Source organism: Hemiscyllium ocellatum, chromosome 29, assembly GCF_020745735.1.
Source record: "Hemiscyllium ocellatum isolate sHemOce1 chromosome 29, sHemOce1.pat.X.cur, whole genome shotgun sequence".
NCBI lineage: Eukaryota > Metazoa > Chordata > Chondrichthyes > Orectolobiformes > Hemiscylliidae > Hemiscyllium > Hemiscyllium ocellatum.
This window is the reverse complement of record NC_083429.1, coordinates 38410275-38424067: the sequence shown is the minus strand read 5'-3', so window position 1 is coordinate 38424067 and position 13793 is coordinate 38410275. Positions and strand designations below refer to the sequence as shown.

The 13793-nt window shown below is 39.0% G+C and overlaps 1 protein-coding gene across 9 annotated transcripts in view; it reads right to left on the bottom strand.

Moving 5' to 3' along the window:
- LOC132829640 (neural cell adhesion molecule 1-like) overlaps positions 1 to 13793 on the bottom strand; it is a 509764-nt gene that overhangs the window by 53134 nt on the left and 442837 nt on the right. For all 9 annotated transcript variants that reach the window (XM_060846966.1, XM_060846974.1, XM_060846967.1 and 6 more), the window contains one exon: positions 8247 to 8371. In XM_060846966.1, coding sequence (XP_060702949.1) covers positions 8247 to 8371 — 125 coding nt within the window. The remainder of the gene's footprint in view (positions 1 to 8246; positions 8372 to 13793) is intronic.

Below are 13793 nucleotides of genomic sequence, written 5' to 3'. Positions count from 1 at the left end.
AGGAGAAAAATGTCAGACCCTTGAGAAACAATATAACCAGATTTAGAATGTGAATGGCTCAGGAGTTCACTTGTTACAATGGGTATAAGCATTTAATATCAAGGTCACCTTCGAAAAACATTGAGGTAATGCTCCAGAAGTTTATACTCTTAATTTCAGACTTGTATAGAAGAGTGTAGCAGGATACAGGCAGACAGCAATTCTGGCTGAGGATTGAGAGTTAACACAAAACTCACAATGCAGGAAAGCTGGGATCTGGAAGCTGTCACTAACCCAGAGAGGGGTAAAGGCAAGATAAAACCCACTGAGTCAAGCTGGTGAAAAAAGCGAAGCCAGGCAGAGGAAACAGAACCATCCACAATCATTGAAAGGGATGGGGGACAGGTGGAAAACTGCCTCAAATGGTTCCATTGTGGCAAACCAGGTCATGCAAAGGAACACGGTTGGTTACTGAGATCCCAAACAAATCCAAGCTACAAGGCCAGTGACAGTAGCATTAAGGATGGTCAGTGCCTGCTCAGGCATGACAGTTAGCTAGGTGGGTTGTCAGGAGTGCAATGATGAACATGACTGTTTTAAATAGCCAGTGAGCATTGTCCACTGCAATGGTTCTCATAGACATTGTCAATGGGGAAAAGGATTTCCAACTTGAAAGCAAAATAAGTCACAATGTGCTGATAAAAAGGGCTCATGGGGAACTGTACAGAGGGACCACTAGTTAAAGTTCATTGAGAGAGTGAGCTGGCTACCTCTGGTAATGGTGGGGTAGATCTAAGCTAACAATGTCAGCAAGAGCTATTTTATTGGGGAATGATTTGGAAGCAAAATATATTCCTCAAACAGAAAAAGACAAGGTAAAAGAGAGCTGAAAAGGCTGACGAATACCAATTGAAAGTAGTGGACAGGCCAACGATGGAGGAAGATCACTAGTCTTACAGGGGGCTGCAGAATCACGAGAGTTGGAGTGGCTCAAAAGGTCACGTGAAATTAAATGAGCAGGAAATGGAAAAGACGCTGGACACTGAATGAAGTTCAAAACCTCTTTGCAATGAATCTCATAAGGTCTAGGCTTGCTCAGGAAGAGTCATTTGAATTAAGCAGGGCTGAAGACAGGACTGAAGTTTCAATAGGATCAGGAGAGAATATGAAGCTGTTAAAAAAAGCCAACAGCTGTAAAAGACTAGAAGGAGCCATGCAAGGTGACAAAAGATCTCAGAATAGAGTCAGAGGTATGATTAATAGACACCTTCACGGTAAAATTAAAACAGGGCCTCATGGAGTTTTCAGACAGGGCAGATATGAGAGTGAAGCCTCAGTTAATGGAAGAAATGCCAGAGAGAACAGCAAAAGCTGAACCACCGCCTGATGGCAATCGTGTTATAAGGGAAGTGAAATAGATTAGGGGACAATGTATTCCCATAATAAATGGTAAAGAGAAGGAAGCACAGTCCACAGTATATATCACTGGCCAACAAAGTGAACGGTGGAGTTAAAGAGAAGTTTTAGATGGTGGGGGGGCGGAGAATTTCAAAGGAACTACACCATGTTTCCAGCCTTAACCAGTCAGATTGGGTGGATATAAAGTTAAATGAGAGCTAAGTGCAGGATACAATCTATGCAGGAAACAAACTTTAGATGACCATCTATCAACATTCTACAAATCAAGTTTTTAAAAGTTCCTTAAGGCAGTATAGAGGAACCTCGATTATCCGAATACCGATTATCTGAAAATCGGATTATCCGAAGGAGGTCTCGAGGTCCTGATAGAAACTTACATCAAAAAGAGATGTCTCCCACAGTGAATGTGTTTACAGGGATTAAACAGGCACCGTCTCCAAATGACTGACTGCCCGCCATCTCTCTCTCTCTCTCCCCACACTTTGCCTGGTGTTCCACAGAGGGGTACACCCTAAACACCCCTTCCCCAGATAATCTCTCCAACATTGTCCTGTACAGGGCAAAGTTACAGTAAGAAGTTGTTTGTATGTGTGTGTGCGTGTTACTTGGAGATTTACCACACAGTCTTGTTGGTGTACAGTCCGGCTATCCTGGAGAGGGGGCGGGAGTGAATAGGATTTGGCGGTGGGGATGGTGTTGGATGGGGTTGGGGGGGGCGGGAGGTGGTGTTGGGGGGAGGGGCTCATGCACTGTGTGCTGCTGCAGTCTCCTGAACGGAAGCAGACTTTAAAAGCTCTGAGCACCAGAGGAAAGGCATTTAATCAATTAACTGAATAATCGATTATCCGAACAAAATAGTGCCCGCCCATCTCGTTCGGATAATCGAGGTTCCCCTGTATATGGACTAAAGATGGGCTAAGCCTTGCATCATCCACAGTCCATCAAACAAGTGACTGCAAGACCCAAAGCATGTTTTGGCCTCAAGATTATATTAGATTTAGATTACATTACAGTGTGGAAACAGGTCCTTCGGCACAACAAGTCCACACCGACCTGCAACCCACCCATACCCCTTACCTAAAACTACCCTTTACCCCTTACCTAAAGCCAATTCACCTGACCTGCACATTTTTGGACTGTGGGAGGAAACTGGAGCACCCGGAGGAAACCCACGCAGACACGGCGAGAATGTGCAAACTCCACACAGTCAGTCGCCTGAGGCGGGAATTGAACCCGGGTCTCAGGCGCTGTGCGGCAGCAGTGCTAACCGTGCCGCCCACAAAGATAGGACAGAATGATTGCATAATGTGTGTATTATCATCCCAAATTCTGTATTCTTCTCTTACATTGACCTGACAATGGGACACTCACAATAAACAGAAGGGAAAAATAATGTTTATATTTGTTCTCCATGGTGGGGAGTTTATTAGGAATGAAAAACACAGAATATTGACAATGAACTTCCATCATCTAATGCAATGCTCCAGAGCTTCATGGACCATAGTGATCGAGAGCAAATGCTGACCTAAAATAGCTGCTTTGATCTCCTGATCATAGACTGAGGGCAGTTCATATGGAGTACACAACAAAATCACACTGCAATTACCATTTCATCAAAGAAATCAAAACAAAACCTGAAAACCAAATCAGCATTAAGAAATTCACATTTCCAGTTTAATTGTGTGATAAATTCACATATTGGGAGATGAAAGGTTGCCCGGAAACTATTTAGTTTGGAAAAATAATGGACTTAAACTTGGAGAATACAGTACAATGGAATCATGAGCTAGATTTTCTGAGGAGATTGCCACTCCGCACTTCTGAGAGGAAACTCTGATCAGGGCTCCTTCAGAAACGCAGGGCTGTACTTCCATCCTGACAGGGCTTCTGTCGTGCAGAACTTTCAGAAGGCAAACCAGGCCCCTTTTCACAGCAGTCAGCTACTGTATTCGCTCATTTAAAGCTGCTGGGAAGGTAAAGTGTCAGAATGTGTGCGAGGTAGGGCACTAGGTAAATAGGTTATCACGTGAGTAGGGGATAGGTTGCCAGATAGATAGGGTTTCAGGATGCAATGTGGCAAGACATCAGCTAAGTAGTGCAGTGCTTAGAGTATGTCAGGGTGTGTGAGACAAGTCAGGTCCAATGGGAGATTGGGAGGGTGAGGGTCACATCTGGGGGATGTTGGGTTTGGAGGCATGGGTTTGGGCCAGGTGCAGCAGGAAGGGGGATCTGGGAGGGAAGTGGAGGCAACCTCATCATCCTAAATTAGAAACATACTCCACTGTTCCTTCACTGTGACTGCTTCGAAATGACGGGACCTCCTCCCCCCACCCCCCACACCTCCCACCAGCAACATAATGCCTGTACCTACATCAAATTAGCCACACCAACTCAGGATGGTAGCTCACCACTAACTTCAAGAGCAGCTAGGGGAATGGGGACTAAATGCTGGCCCATTCAGTGGACCCACCCACTCTCCAAAGAAAATCATTGAATCTAGTGTGTGGCAACAAAGCAACTTGGTGAAGCAACTGTTCACAGTGAACTCTAGGATTCTAAAAAAATTCATTACTGTGGAGGAAATAAAATAGCCATAGTCAGGTTTTACTCCCACAACTTAAGGCATCTAAGTTTAAACTGTATCTGCTTCTGCTTCCCTGTTTGTAATAGACAACATTCCCCCCTCCCCCCCAATTTTTCAACTTATTACCTGAGTTTGAGTGCATCTTTGGCATTACATTTTAACCAAGAAAATAAAAGTAGCATAATTCTTCTCTCTTTCACTTAAGAAAAGCTTGGAATGGCTTCTTCATTTTGGTAAACTACATTCTAATTTGTGTGTGATAAGTGTGTGCCAAAAGAGAAAAAAAGATCATGGTTACTGACTGAGAAGTGGTTTACAAAGAGGGGAACCTATTTCCACTTTGCACATATCATCAAAGACATCCACTCTGATTCCAGTTTTCGTTAATGGAGGATTTCATCTAATTTCCTCTTTAATGGTTATGGAAATCTACTCCATGTTTTAGGAAATATGTGCATGAAAAAGAATTCTGGCCCACCAATTTGTGCTTCTGCTATTAGTCATAAAAATTAACCTTTTATTATCAATTGGTAGACAATTGGGAGGCTGGAAGAACACAGCAAGCCAAGCAGCATCAGGAGGTGGAGGAGTCAACATTTTGGGTGTAACCCTTATTATCAATTCTGACTACAAGAATTGACTTTTAACTGTTTGATCTACTTAACCTATATAACCCTTGATTTCCTACATATGTCAACATAACTGTAGCCTCTTCTCCTTGGTATTAATTTAATGAATCTGCATTTCTCCTTCTCCTTTTCTTCAAAATCATTTCTACAATGGCATGTTTCAAATTGCACGATGTATGAGGAATTGATGTTAATATTGCGAAGATTCATCAACTCACAGTTTTTGTATTTAATGTCCCAGCATATAAAATGCAACTTCATTTGTTATTTTTGTCTTTTGTATCTGCATACATATTTTGAAACATATTTACATTCAGATGTTTTAACTTGATCAAGCATGTGAGGAATTAAGTTAAATTGGTTTCATTACAATTCATTGGAAAACTTTTTTTTTGAACTAGGAGGAAATCCATATGGTTCAGTTCAAAACTAAAGTTGTTAGTTTATGCTTTTATTGCTGTTTTATGGCTCAAACTAATGTAAACTTAGGCTATTGCATGTGAAAATGGTTTGAGGTACAGGCTTTTATACATGGACATATATTTACATTAGAATTTACTACTACAGTGAGGTTTGAAGAATTGTGCTTGATTTGATCCTTTGAGATGTATCAATTGGAACATCTGGGAATGACGTAAATCATTAGGGGGTGACATTATACACTGAGAGCTTACACAAATGGTCTCATTTGTACTGCTTCATCTTCGCAAAGATCTATGGAGTCGGTAAAAATAAGAGGGACACAACGTTACACTGAGATATCAATGAACTAATCAGTAAACAGCGGGAAATAACATGAAGATAACCATTACTTTTAAAAGAAGCCAATGAGAAATTGGGCACATTTAGATCAGCCTGTCCCAAACTGCTCATGACCTGTTCATGCACTAATAAGCCAATTAGAGATTAGGATGCTCCTGATTATGCACAGGAAGTAGTGGCTATGAAGGATTAACAGGACCTGGGTTTAATGGTTTGATGAACAAGGAGGAATATCGAAGATGGAAGAATTTCAGTCAACAGAACAGACCAAATGACCTGTGTCCAGTCATCAAATGTTGCGAACTGGCATTATGGAGTAGATGTACTGAAAACATTACTGTTAGTGAACATAATCTCTTCTATACTTGTTCTGATTAACAATAAATTCTACAGAATGTTTGAAAAAAAATAGTTGTGCCGAGAATGGGCCTTGATTGACTCTTTCAGTTCTGTCTATAATTGTCTTGGATTTTAAAAGTGAAGTTATGAACTCAAAAGCTTACAAAAAGAGAGCTAAACTCCAAAGGAGTGAGACTACTCTTAATATAAAAGCATTCAAAGGGAATTGGGGTGAAAATTCAGGGTGGGGTTATACCCAGCACAAAGAAAGATTGTTGTGGTTGTTGGAGATCACTCATTCAGCTCTGGGACACTATCACAGGGGTTCCTCAGTGCAGTATACCAAGCCCAAGCACCACTGGCTTCATTAATGACTTTCCTTCTATCAAATGATCAGAGTAGAAGGTTCACTAAAGACTGCACAATGCTCAATGCTATTCTCAACTCCTTGCATACCAAAAACAAATGAATGTGCATATGCAGCAAGACCTGGACAATATTCAGGCTTGGGTTGATAAACGAAAAGTGATATTTGGACCACACAAGTGCCAGGCTATGACCATCTTCAACAAGACTATCATAATCCCTTGATGTTCATTACCAACACTGAATCCCCCACATCCAAATGCTGGGGGTTACCATTGAACAAAAAATGAACTGGGATAGCCACGTAAATACTGTGGTGACAAGAGCAGGTCAGAGGTGAGGAATTCTGTGGAGAGTAACTCACCTTTTGTTTCCCCAAATTCTCGATCTACATGACACAAGTCAGGAGTGTGACGGAAATATTTCCACATGCCAAGATGATTGTAGCTCCAACAACAAGTGCGAAGCCTGACACCATCCAGGACAAAGCGTCCAGTTTGATTGGCACCCCATCTACCATCTTCAACACTGACTCCCTTCTCTGCTGACTCACTGACAGACTGGGTACCACCTACATGACACATCACAGTATCTCCCCAAGGAGACAGACTGGTTATCATCTACATGACACATCACAGTATCTCCCCAAGGAGATAGACTGGGTACCACCTACATGACACATCACAGTATCTCCCCAAGGAGACAGACTGGTTATCATCTACATGACACATCACAGTATCTCCCCAAGGAGACAGACTGGGTACCACCTACATGACACATCGCAGTATCTCCCCAAGGAGACAGACTGGTTATCACCTACATGACACATTGCAGTATCTCCCCAAGGATATTCCGACAGTACAGTCCAAATTAACAACCCCTATCACCTCAAACAAAAAACAAGCACAGCAGAGACACATGGAAACACCTCCAAACTGTCATCCTGGCTTTAAATTATACTGGTTCACTGCAACTGGATCAAATTATTGAATGCCCTAAACGTGCTGTGGGTGTACCAACAACAGATGCGGCAGTGACTCGAGACAGTTGTTCATCACCACCTTCTCAGGGCATCTTGAAATTGGCAACAAATGCCCCTCCAGTAACACCCATATGCTGCAAGTGAATAAACAAAAAAATAACTGTGCGAAGCCATGTGGTTATGCAGGCATGCTCATGCACAAACTTGAGCACATAACCTTCACAGAACTTGTGCAAATCTAACTGGAAATTACTAAGTTCAATGGAACAGTGAGTAAAGTGGCTTTGTGGAATAGCTAATTTTGGTGGTAATATGCTATATAATACCCCGGATTTCTTTAGAAGTGAAAATTGGACAGCTTCTATGATTCTCATAGAATGTGCATGGTTGGCTCAATTACTGGCATCAGGTAGCAACTTGAAAGTTTATCCCAATATCCTGCAATAACTTTTCTTGTCTGTTACATGGTTGTAATTGTACATGTAGAATGAAAAAAATGTTTTTAAAATTATGAATTAAATTAACATTTAACCCAATCCAAAGTTCCCTGACAAAGCAAAGAATTCTTATAGCACCCTTATACATCCAGTTGTGGTAGTGTTCTCTCTCAACATGTTTTCTTTGACTTCCAGTTATTTTACAAATCCAATACATTTTTTTTAGATTAGATTACTTAGAATGTGGAAACAGGCCCTTCTGCCCAACAATTCCACGTCGACCCACCGAAGCACAACCCACCTAGACCCATTCCCCTGCATTTACCCCTTCACCTAACACTACAGGCAATTTAGAATGGCCAATTCACATAACCTGCACATTTTTGGATTGTGGGAGTAAACTGGAGCACCGGAGGAAACCCACGCAGACATGGGGAGAATATGCAAACTCCACACAGCCAGTCGCCTGAGGCAGGAATTGAACCCGGGTCTCTGGCATGTGAAGCAGCAGTGCTAACCACTGTGCCACCGTGCCACCCATAAAAGGACATTAGTGAACCAGATGGGTTTTTTTTCAACAATCAACAATGGATTTGTGGCCATCATTAGACTCTTAATTCCAGATATTTAAGGTTTAAGTAAGATTTAAGTAAGAAATTACCACTGTCAATAAAAAACATGATAGGTAGATATTCTGCTATTATATTTGGGGCAACTGTATACACATATATGTATGTCTCTGTACTTACAGCTTTGTATCTGACCAAATAATGTTGGATAGGGGAACCACCATCATCCTGCTTGATCCAATTTACTTTGAAGACATTTCCACTTCCGAGCACTTTTCCTTCAAGTTTTGGTGGACTTGGTTCTCCTACAAGTTAATGTTGGTAACACCACAATTTTTATCCAATGGTCCAAAAACTGTCATGTAATAACTTCACTACATTTACTCAAAAGACATCATTAGCTTTATGTTCATTCATTTTTTAAAAACATTTCATGTTTCTTGCAAAATCAAAATATTTTGGATTCAAATAACCCACTGAGAACAGAACTGCATTGAAGTGATTTGTAATGATAGTGTTTGCTACATTGGAGTAATTATTTTATTTGGTCATTTATGTAAAATGAAAAAAAGTGCTTCAAACAATGCCTTGCGCTGAGGTTTTGTTTAATATAAAGTAGTCAAAATTACCAAATTAAGTTTAAGTTTTCGAGTTTCTACTTTTTGAATTTGAAAAGTACTTGACACTGAATTCTGCAGTTCTCAGTTGGTAATGTAATATTTGAGGAGACTGTGACATGGAATTGACTTGCTGCCAATGACACTAACATATGTCTGTTTTGGGGCTGTATGTAAATGGATCCAAAATGAACTGTTCAAAGTGACAGCTAATTTGCTTTTTGAAAAGGTCATACTCTGGATTTACTTGGTACATGTAAATTCAAAGAAGTCCAGTCATTAGGTAATGTTAGAACATCTTACTTCAACATCCTTGGACTGCTAGACCATCTGCAGGATTTCTCTGACTGTTGGCCACTAAATATTTTTGCCATTATTTTTTAATTAAAGTGAGGAAAGTAATGATTATACTTTAGTTTTATTACATTCTGCAGCTGTCAGATGCATCATTCAGGGCTTCAGAATAAAACAAAGGCAGACATAAACGGACAACAGACATAACTTTTCATATGATCTCGTGAGAAATGTAAAATTTGATGTCTTGGAGTAAAATTGATTTTAAGTTTTATATTTTAAAGGGGGAAACAAATCTTCAAAATTGTTATCCCCCAAATGCAAGAAATCAGATTGAAACCCAAATAAAGAGAATACAATCTTTCTACTTGACTGCAGATTGAATGGAAATGAGAGAAAGAAAACTTGACTTTTATTTTATTTTTTCTTTCTCAAGTTTTGCATCAAATATAATTACAACACATTTAATCAAAAGGAGCATCTATTCTCCAGTATCTTGGAAACCCAAAAGGACAATGGAACACCAATAAATGATCAAACACTACTGGCAAAGGTCAGAGGAAACTGAAAATTATTTTTTTTATTCATAAAGTACCCTTTAATGCAGGATATATCAAAATAATATTACATTAAATAATTAAAACAATAATGCAGTTCTGCTCAACCAGATCAGTTATGTGGAGTGGTGGCTCTTGTAAGGAGACCAGTCATTATTTTATATGTTTATAATATAAATTAAAATAAATATTTTAAGTGATTACTTCAAAGTTTCATGTGAGAAATGGAATTAAGTTAAAGTTCCATGGCCAATTGGAACATAAATCAAGTGCTCCCTCTTTTGGTGCCTTTTGCATCCTGCTTGCCAAGAACCCTGAGAATGGGAGACAGGGTGGTTTGGTAGTGGCCAACAAATTACCCTCCTCTTCGTTCTACTCAAGCCAAAGCTCTTTTATTATGTTTCTATCGCATCATGCTTGAGCAGCTGTGATATAGACATAAGAGCGATTGATAAGGCAAGAAAGCCAAAAATGGATTCAACAACTGAACTATCTGTAGATAACAATCTCATAGCTCTTGACAGAGGCACAAGAACATAAATGACACTGAGCCAAAGGAGGGAATATCATAAAGGGTGTGTGGAGGGAATGGGGATGAGTGAAGGAGAGACTTTAAAGAAGGATGGAAGCTTGAGAGGTTCAGAAGGCTTTGATTACCAGAGGCATAGCAGGCAATGGTAAAACATGAAGGGAAGGGAGAATATATAATTCAGTAGAAGGGATTGCTAAAGGTGGGAAGGATGATATGGATTCCATTCAAATGCTGGAACATTAATTGACAATTAGGTTTACTTTCTGTACGCGAGTCATGGTTTTATTCACTGCTCATCAGTCTAATATTAGATAAATGCTATCTACACAAACACTGATTTTAATAAATGTTACTTGCAGATTGCATTACATAGAGAAGACACAGAACACAACAATAAATTTGATCATGTAAGAGTGCACTCAATAAAGAAATGATGATAAAATGTTATGTCTTCACTGAGTCTCCAGTATAAGAGTCACCACTTTGAGTTCACTTTGTTGTTAGTGCCTGCCTCGAGTTAGACTATTGGGGTAATCATGCTTATAAAATATTATACTTTCATGAACATATTCGTTTTAAGCTATGAATAGATATTGGTTAACGTATCAAACAATAGTTTTACGATTCAAATAAACAGAGTTATGCTGTAACTTAACAGGTTAGTGACATTCCAAAGGAAGAAACAGAAAAACAGTTGCTCCTTTTGAAGGCTGACTCCAAATGGTACACAATCCAATCACTAAGTGTAGGTTACTCCTTTCTCTGGGCAAAATAAAGAAGTTAAAGAAGAAAGAAGCACCAACACAAACCATGCTCGGTCATGCAACAATATTCCGGACATCGTATTGGCAAGGATTATATGACTATGTGATTTTCTGGCTCTAAATGAAGAAAAAGACCCAGTTAGCATGCATATGGCAGTACCATTTACACTAAGTGTCTTTTCATATTCACCAATAACTATTTGCTTAATTTGCAGATTTTCAGCAAATAATTTTGGCTTGGCATGCTGCAGTTTTATCAAATCCCATGCTCCAGCACTGGGGTAAATACAATTCATTGATCTGTGGAATGGTATTGGAATATTTTACCAAGAAAACATCGAATTTCTCTCAGGTGCCAGCATTTAATTTGATATCGAAGTGCATTACAGCATCATGGCACCTATTATAAGGCTCAAAAAGCTGTCCCATCATACAGATCACAGACCTAAAATATCAACTCTGCTCTCGTTCTTTCACTGTAGATTCTGCTAAATCTGCTGAACATTTCCAGCACTTTCTGTTTTATTTCAGATTTCCAGCAGCTGTATCCCTTCCATTCCGCCAAGAATCAACACACACAGTGTAAATGGTACTAAAAAATTCAAAGAAAATGCCTAGATGAAAAAAAAATGTTGTGCATTGTTTGTTGCGCATACGATTCAGTTATGATTGATCAAATGTAAAAGGAAGAAGTGAAAGACACGCAGGTGAAAGATCCATGGCAAAATCAGCCTGCATCTGCTACACAAATGGCATGCACGGGGATTGTGGGGGAAGAATACAACTCTCAGCCTCTTTTTGTCCTTCAGGATGTCGCCCAATAGGCTTCAGGAGGGGAGTAGAACTACTTGCGACATGCAACAATGCTTGTGAGTTACAAGTGTTAGTCTTGATCTGTATTCTAACCTGCCTAGATGCTTCCCCTTAAAAATCAAAAGAGCAGATTTAAAAACAAAAAACAGTACTATCTTCCAGCAAGATTAATTACAGAGCAAAAATTATATCTAGGCAACAACTGGAATGAGCATTTTTAAAATTTTAGCAGGGAAGCAATGCAGAAAAAAATCATATGTACAGCTTAAGGCAGGTGTTAGTGTTAGTAATATTAATGTATTAGACACATTTCAACCTACATACTTGGCACCAGTACACAGCTTTATTTCATTTTGTGAAAATTCAAACAAGATCAACAGTTTGCTTGGAATGACAACAAAGTTGATTTTTTTTTGTGAAAACGCTAAACAGTCAGCAGGGCAGAGGTCTCATTATGATCAATGTTATTATTATTGTTTATTTTTAAACCCTATTACATGGGCAAAATGCTCAATGACTTCTGCGATTTATCTTCAGCACTTTAAGCACCATTTTGCAGGCACATCACATCACTAAATTTAATATGACTTAGGTCTATGTTAATTTAACTATCGTGATGACCTTCACTTTTGTACTCCTGAAAAACAAGTTTGCTTAAGATTATTTTAGGTTTATTAGTATTTAATTTCATGTAATTTTTAGGAACTTTTTAAAATTTTGTACACCAGGAATTATAAAATCTATTTATTAATACTGAAATCTGCATAAGTGCATGAAAAAATAATTTAGAAAATGAAAACTATGAAAGTTGCATTCTTTAAAAACGACACCAGATATTTAAACCTACTTCAAGGTATAGTTAATACAAGAAAGTCAATAATGTATTAGTGGCTGCTTTATTGTACATGACGTTTGGTTAATTTTTATGCATCAAATACAATTCAACTGTTGAACGGGAGATTCATTTTAATAAGGCTAACTGGCAAAAAAAAAAGTTATATTTGATTAGCCCTTAAATTGCCAACTGGTAAATCAATCAGTTTTGTTAATTATCAGCCTTGAAAGTCCTTGCACTGTGTGGATTGAGTATTTGAGAGGGTTGGGGAAGGCAGATTCTGTTCTCATTTGATATTTAGGAGAAATGAAGACTGCAGATCAGAGTCAAATATTGTGGTGCTGGAAACGCAGAGCTGGTCAGGCAGCATCCGACAAGCAGGAGAGTGGACATTTTGAGCATAAACTCTTCATCAGGAATCCCAATGAAGAGCTTATGCTTGAAACGTTGACTCTGCTGTGCCTCGGATGCTGTCTGACCGGCTGTGCTTTTCCAGCATCATACGTTTTGACCCCAACCTTCATCTGATATTTACTCAAGTGCTTCCAACATAGTGACTGAAGCTTCCTCTCACTATTCCAGGAAGAGAGCAAATGAAAAACTTCTTTGTCATCAGGGCTAAAGTGAGATAAGGCATCAGAGAATAGATCAAACCCAAGTCTCTGTAAGTAGGTGTGGTTTGGGTGCTGATAAATTCACTAAGCTTTTGGCAGAAGCTCAAAAATACAACCTTAAATAGAAACAAATGCTCAACCTTGCCCTCCTCTATTTTGTCCATCACCTCATTCAACCTCCGTCTGCATTCATTTATCCCCACGATCTTTCCATCTATAATCATTATGTTTTTACTTATTGACCTCCAACATAATACATTTTACCAATTTAAAAACTTCTTTTCCCCTTGTTTTTAAATAACTTTCCTTGTTGATTTCCTCTGCTGCAATTAACTACTTTAATTTGGAATCTTGGGATATCAACTATGTCACTGAATGACTATCAGCTGCAAAGGTCTGTTTTAAACCAAACCAGCACCAAATATGAAAAAAAATGACACAGTCACAATGCACATTAATCCTTGAGGCAATCCAACTGGACAGAGTGACTGAAGGACATCTGTGTATGGCAGAAGTGTGTGATCAGAAAAAGGAAACTAGTCCATGGCATTTTAACAGAGAAACTTTGAATTGGATGGCAGACTAAACAAACAAATGGTTTAATTTCTTACCAAGATAAAAGTAATTGATTATATCATTAAAGGTTAAAAGTGATTTGCTGGTTTTATAGTCCAATTATTTATTTTGTTATTTCTCCCTCT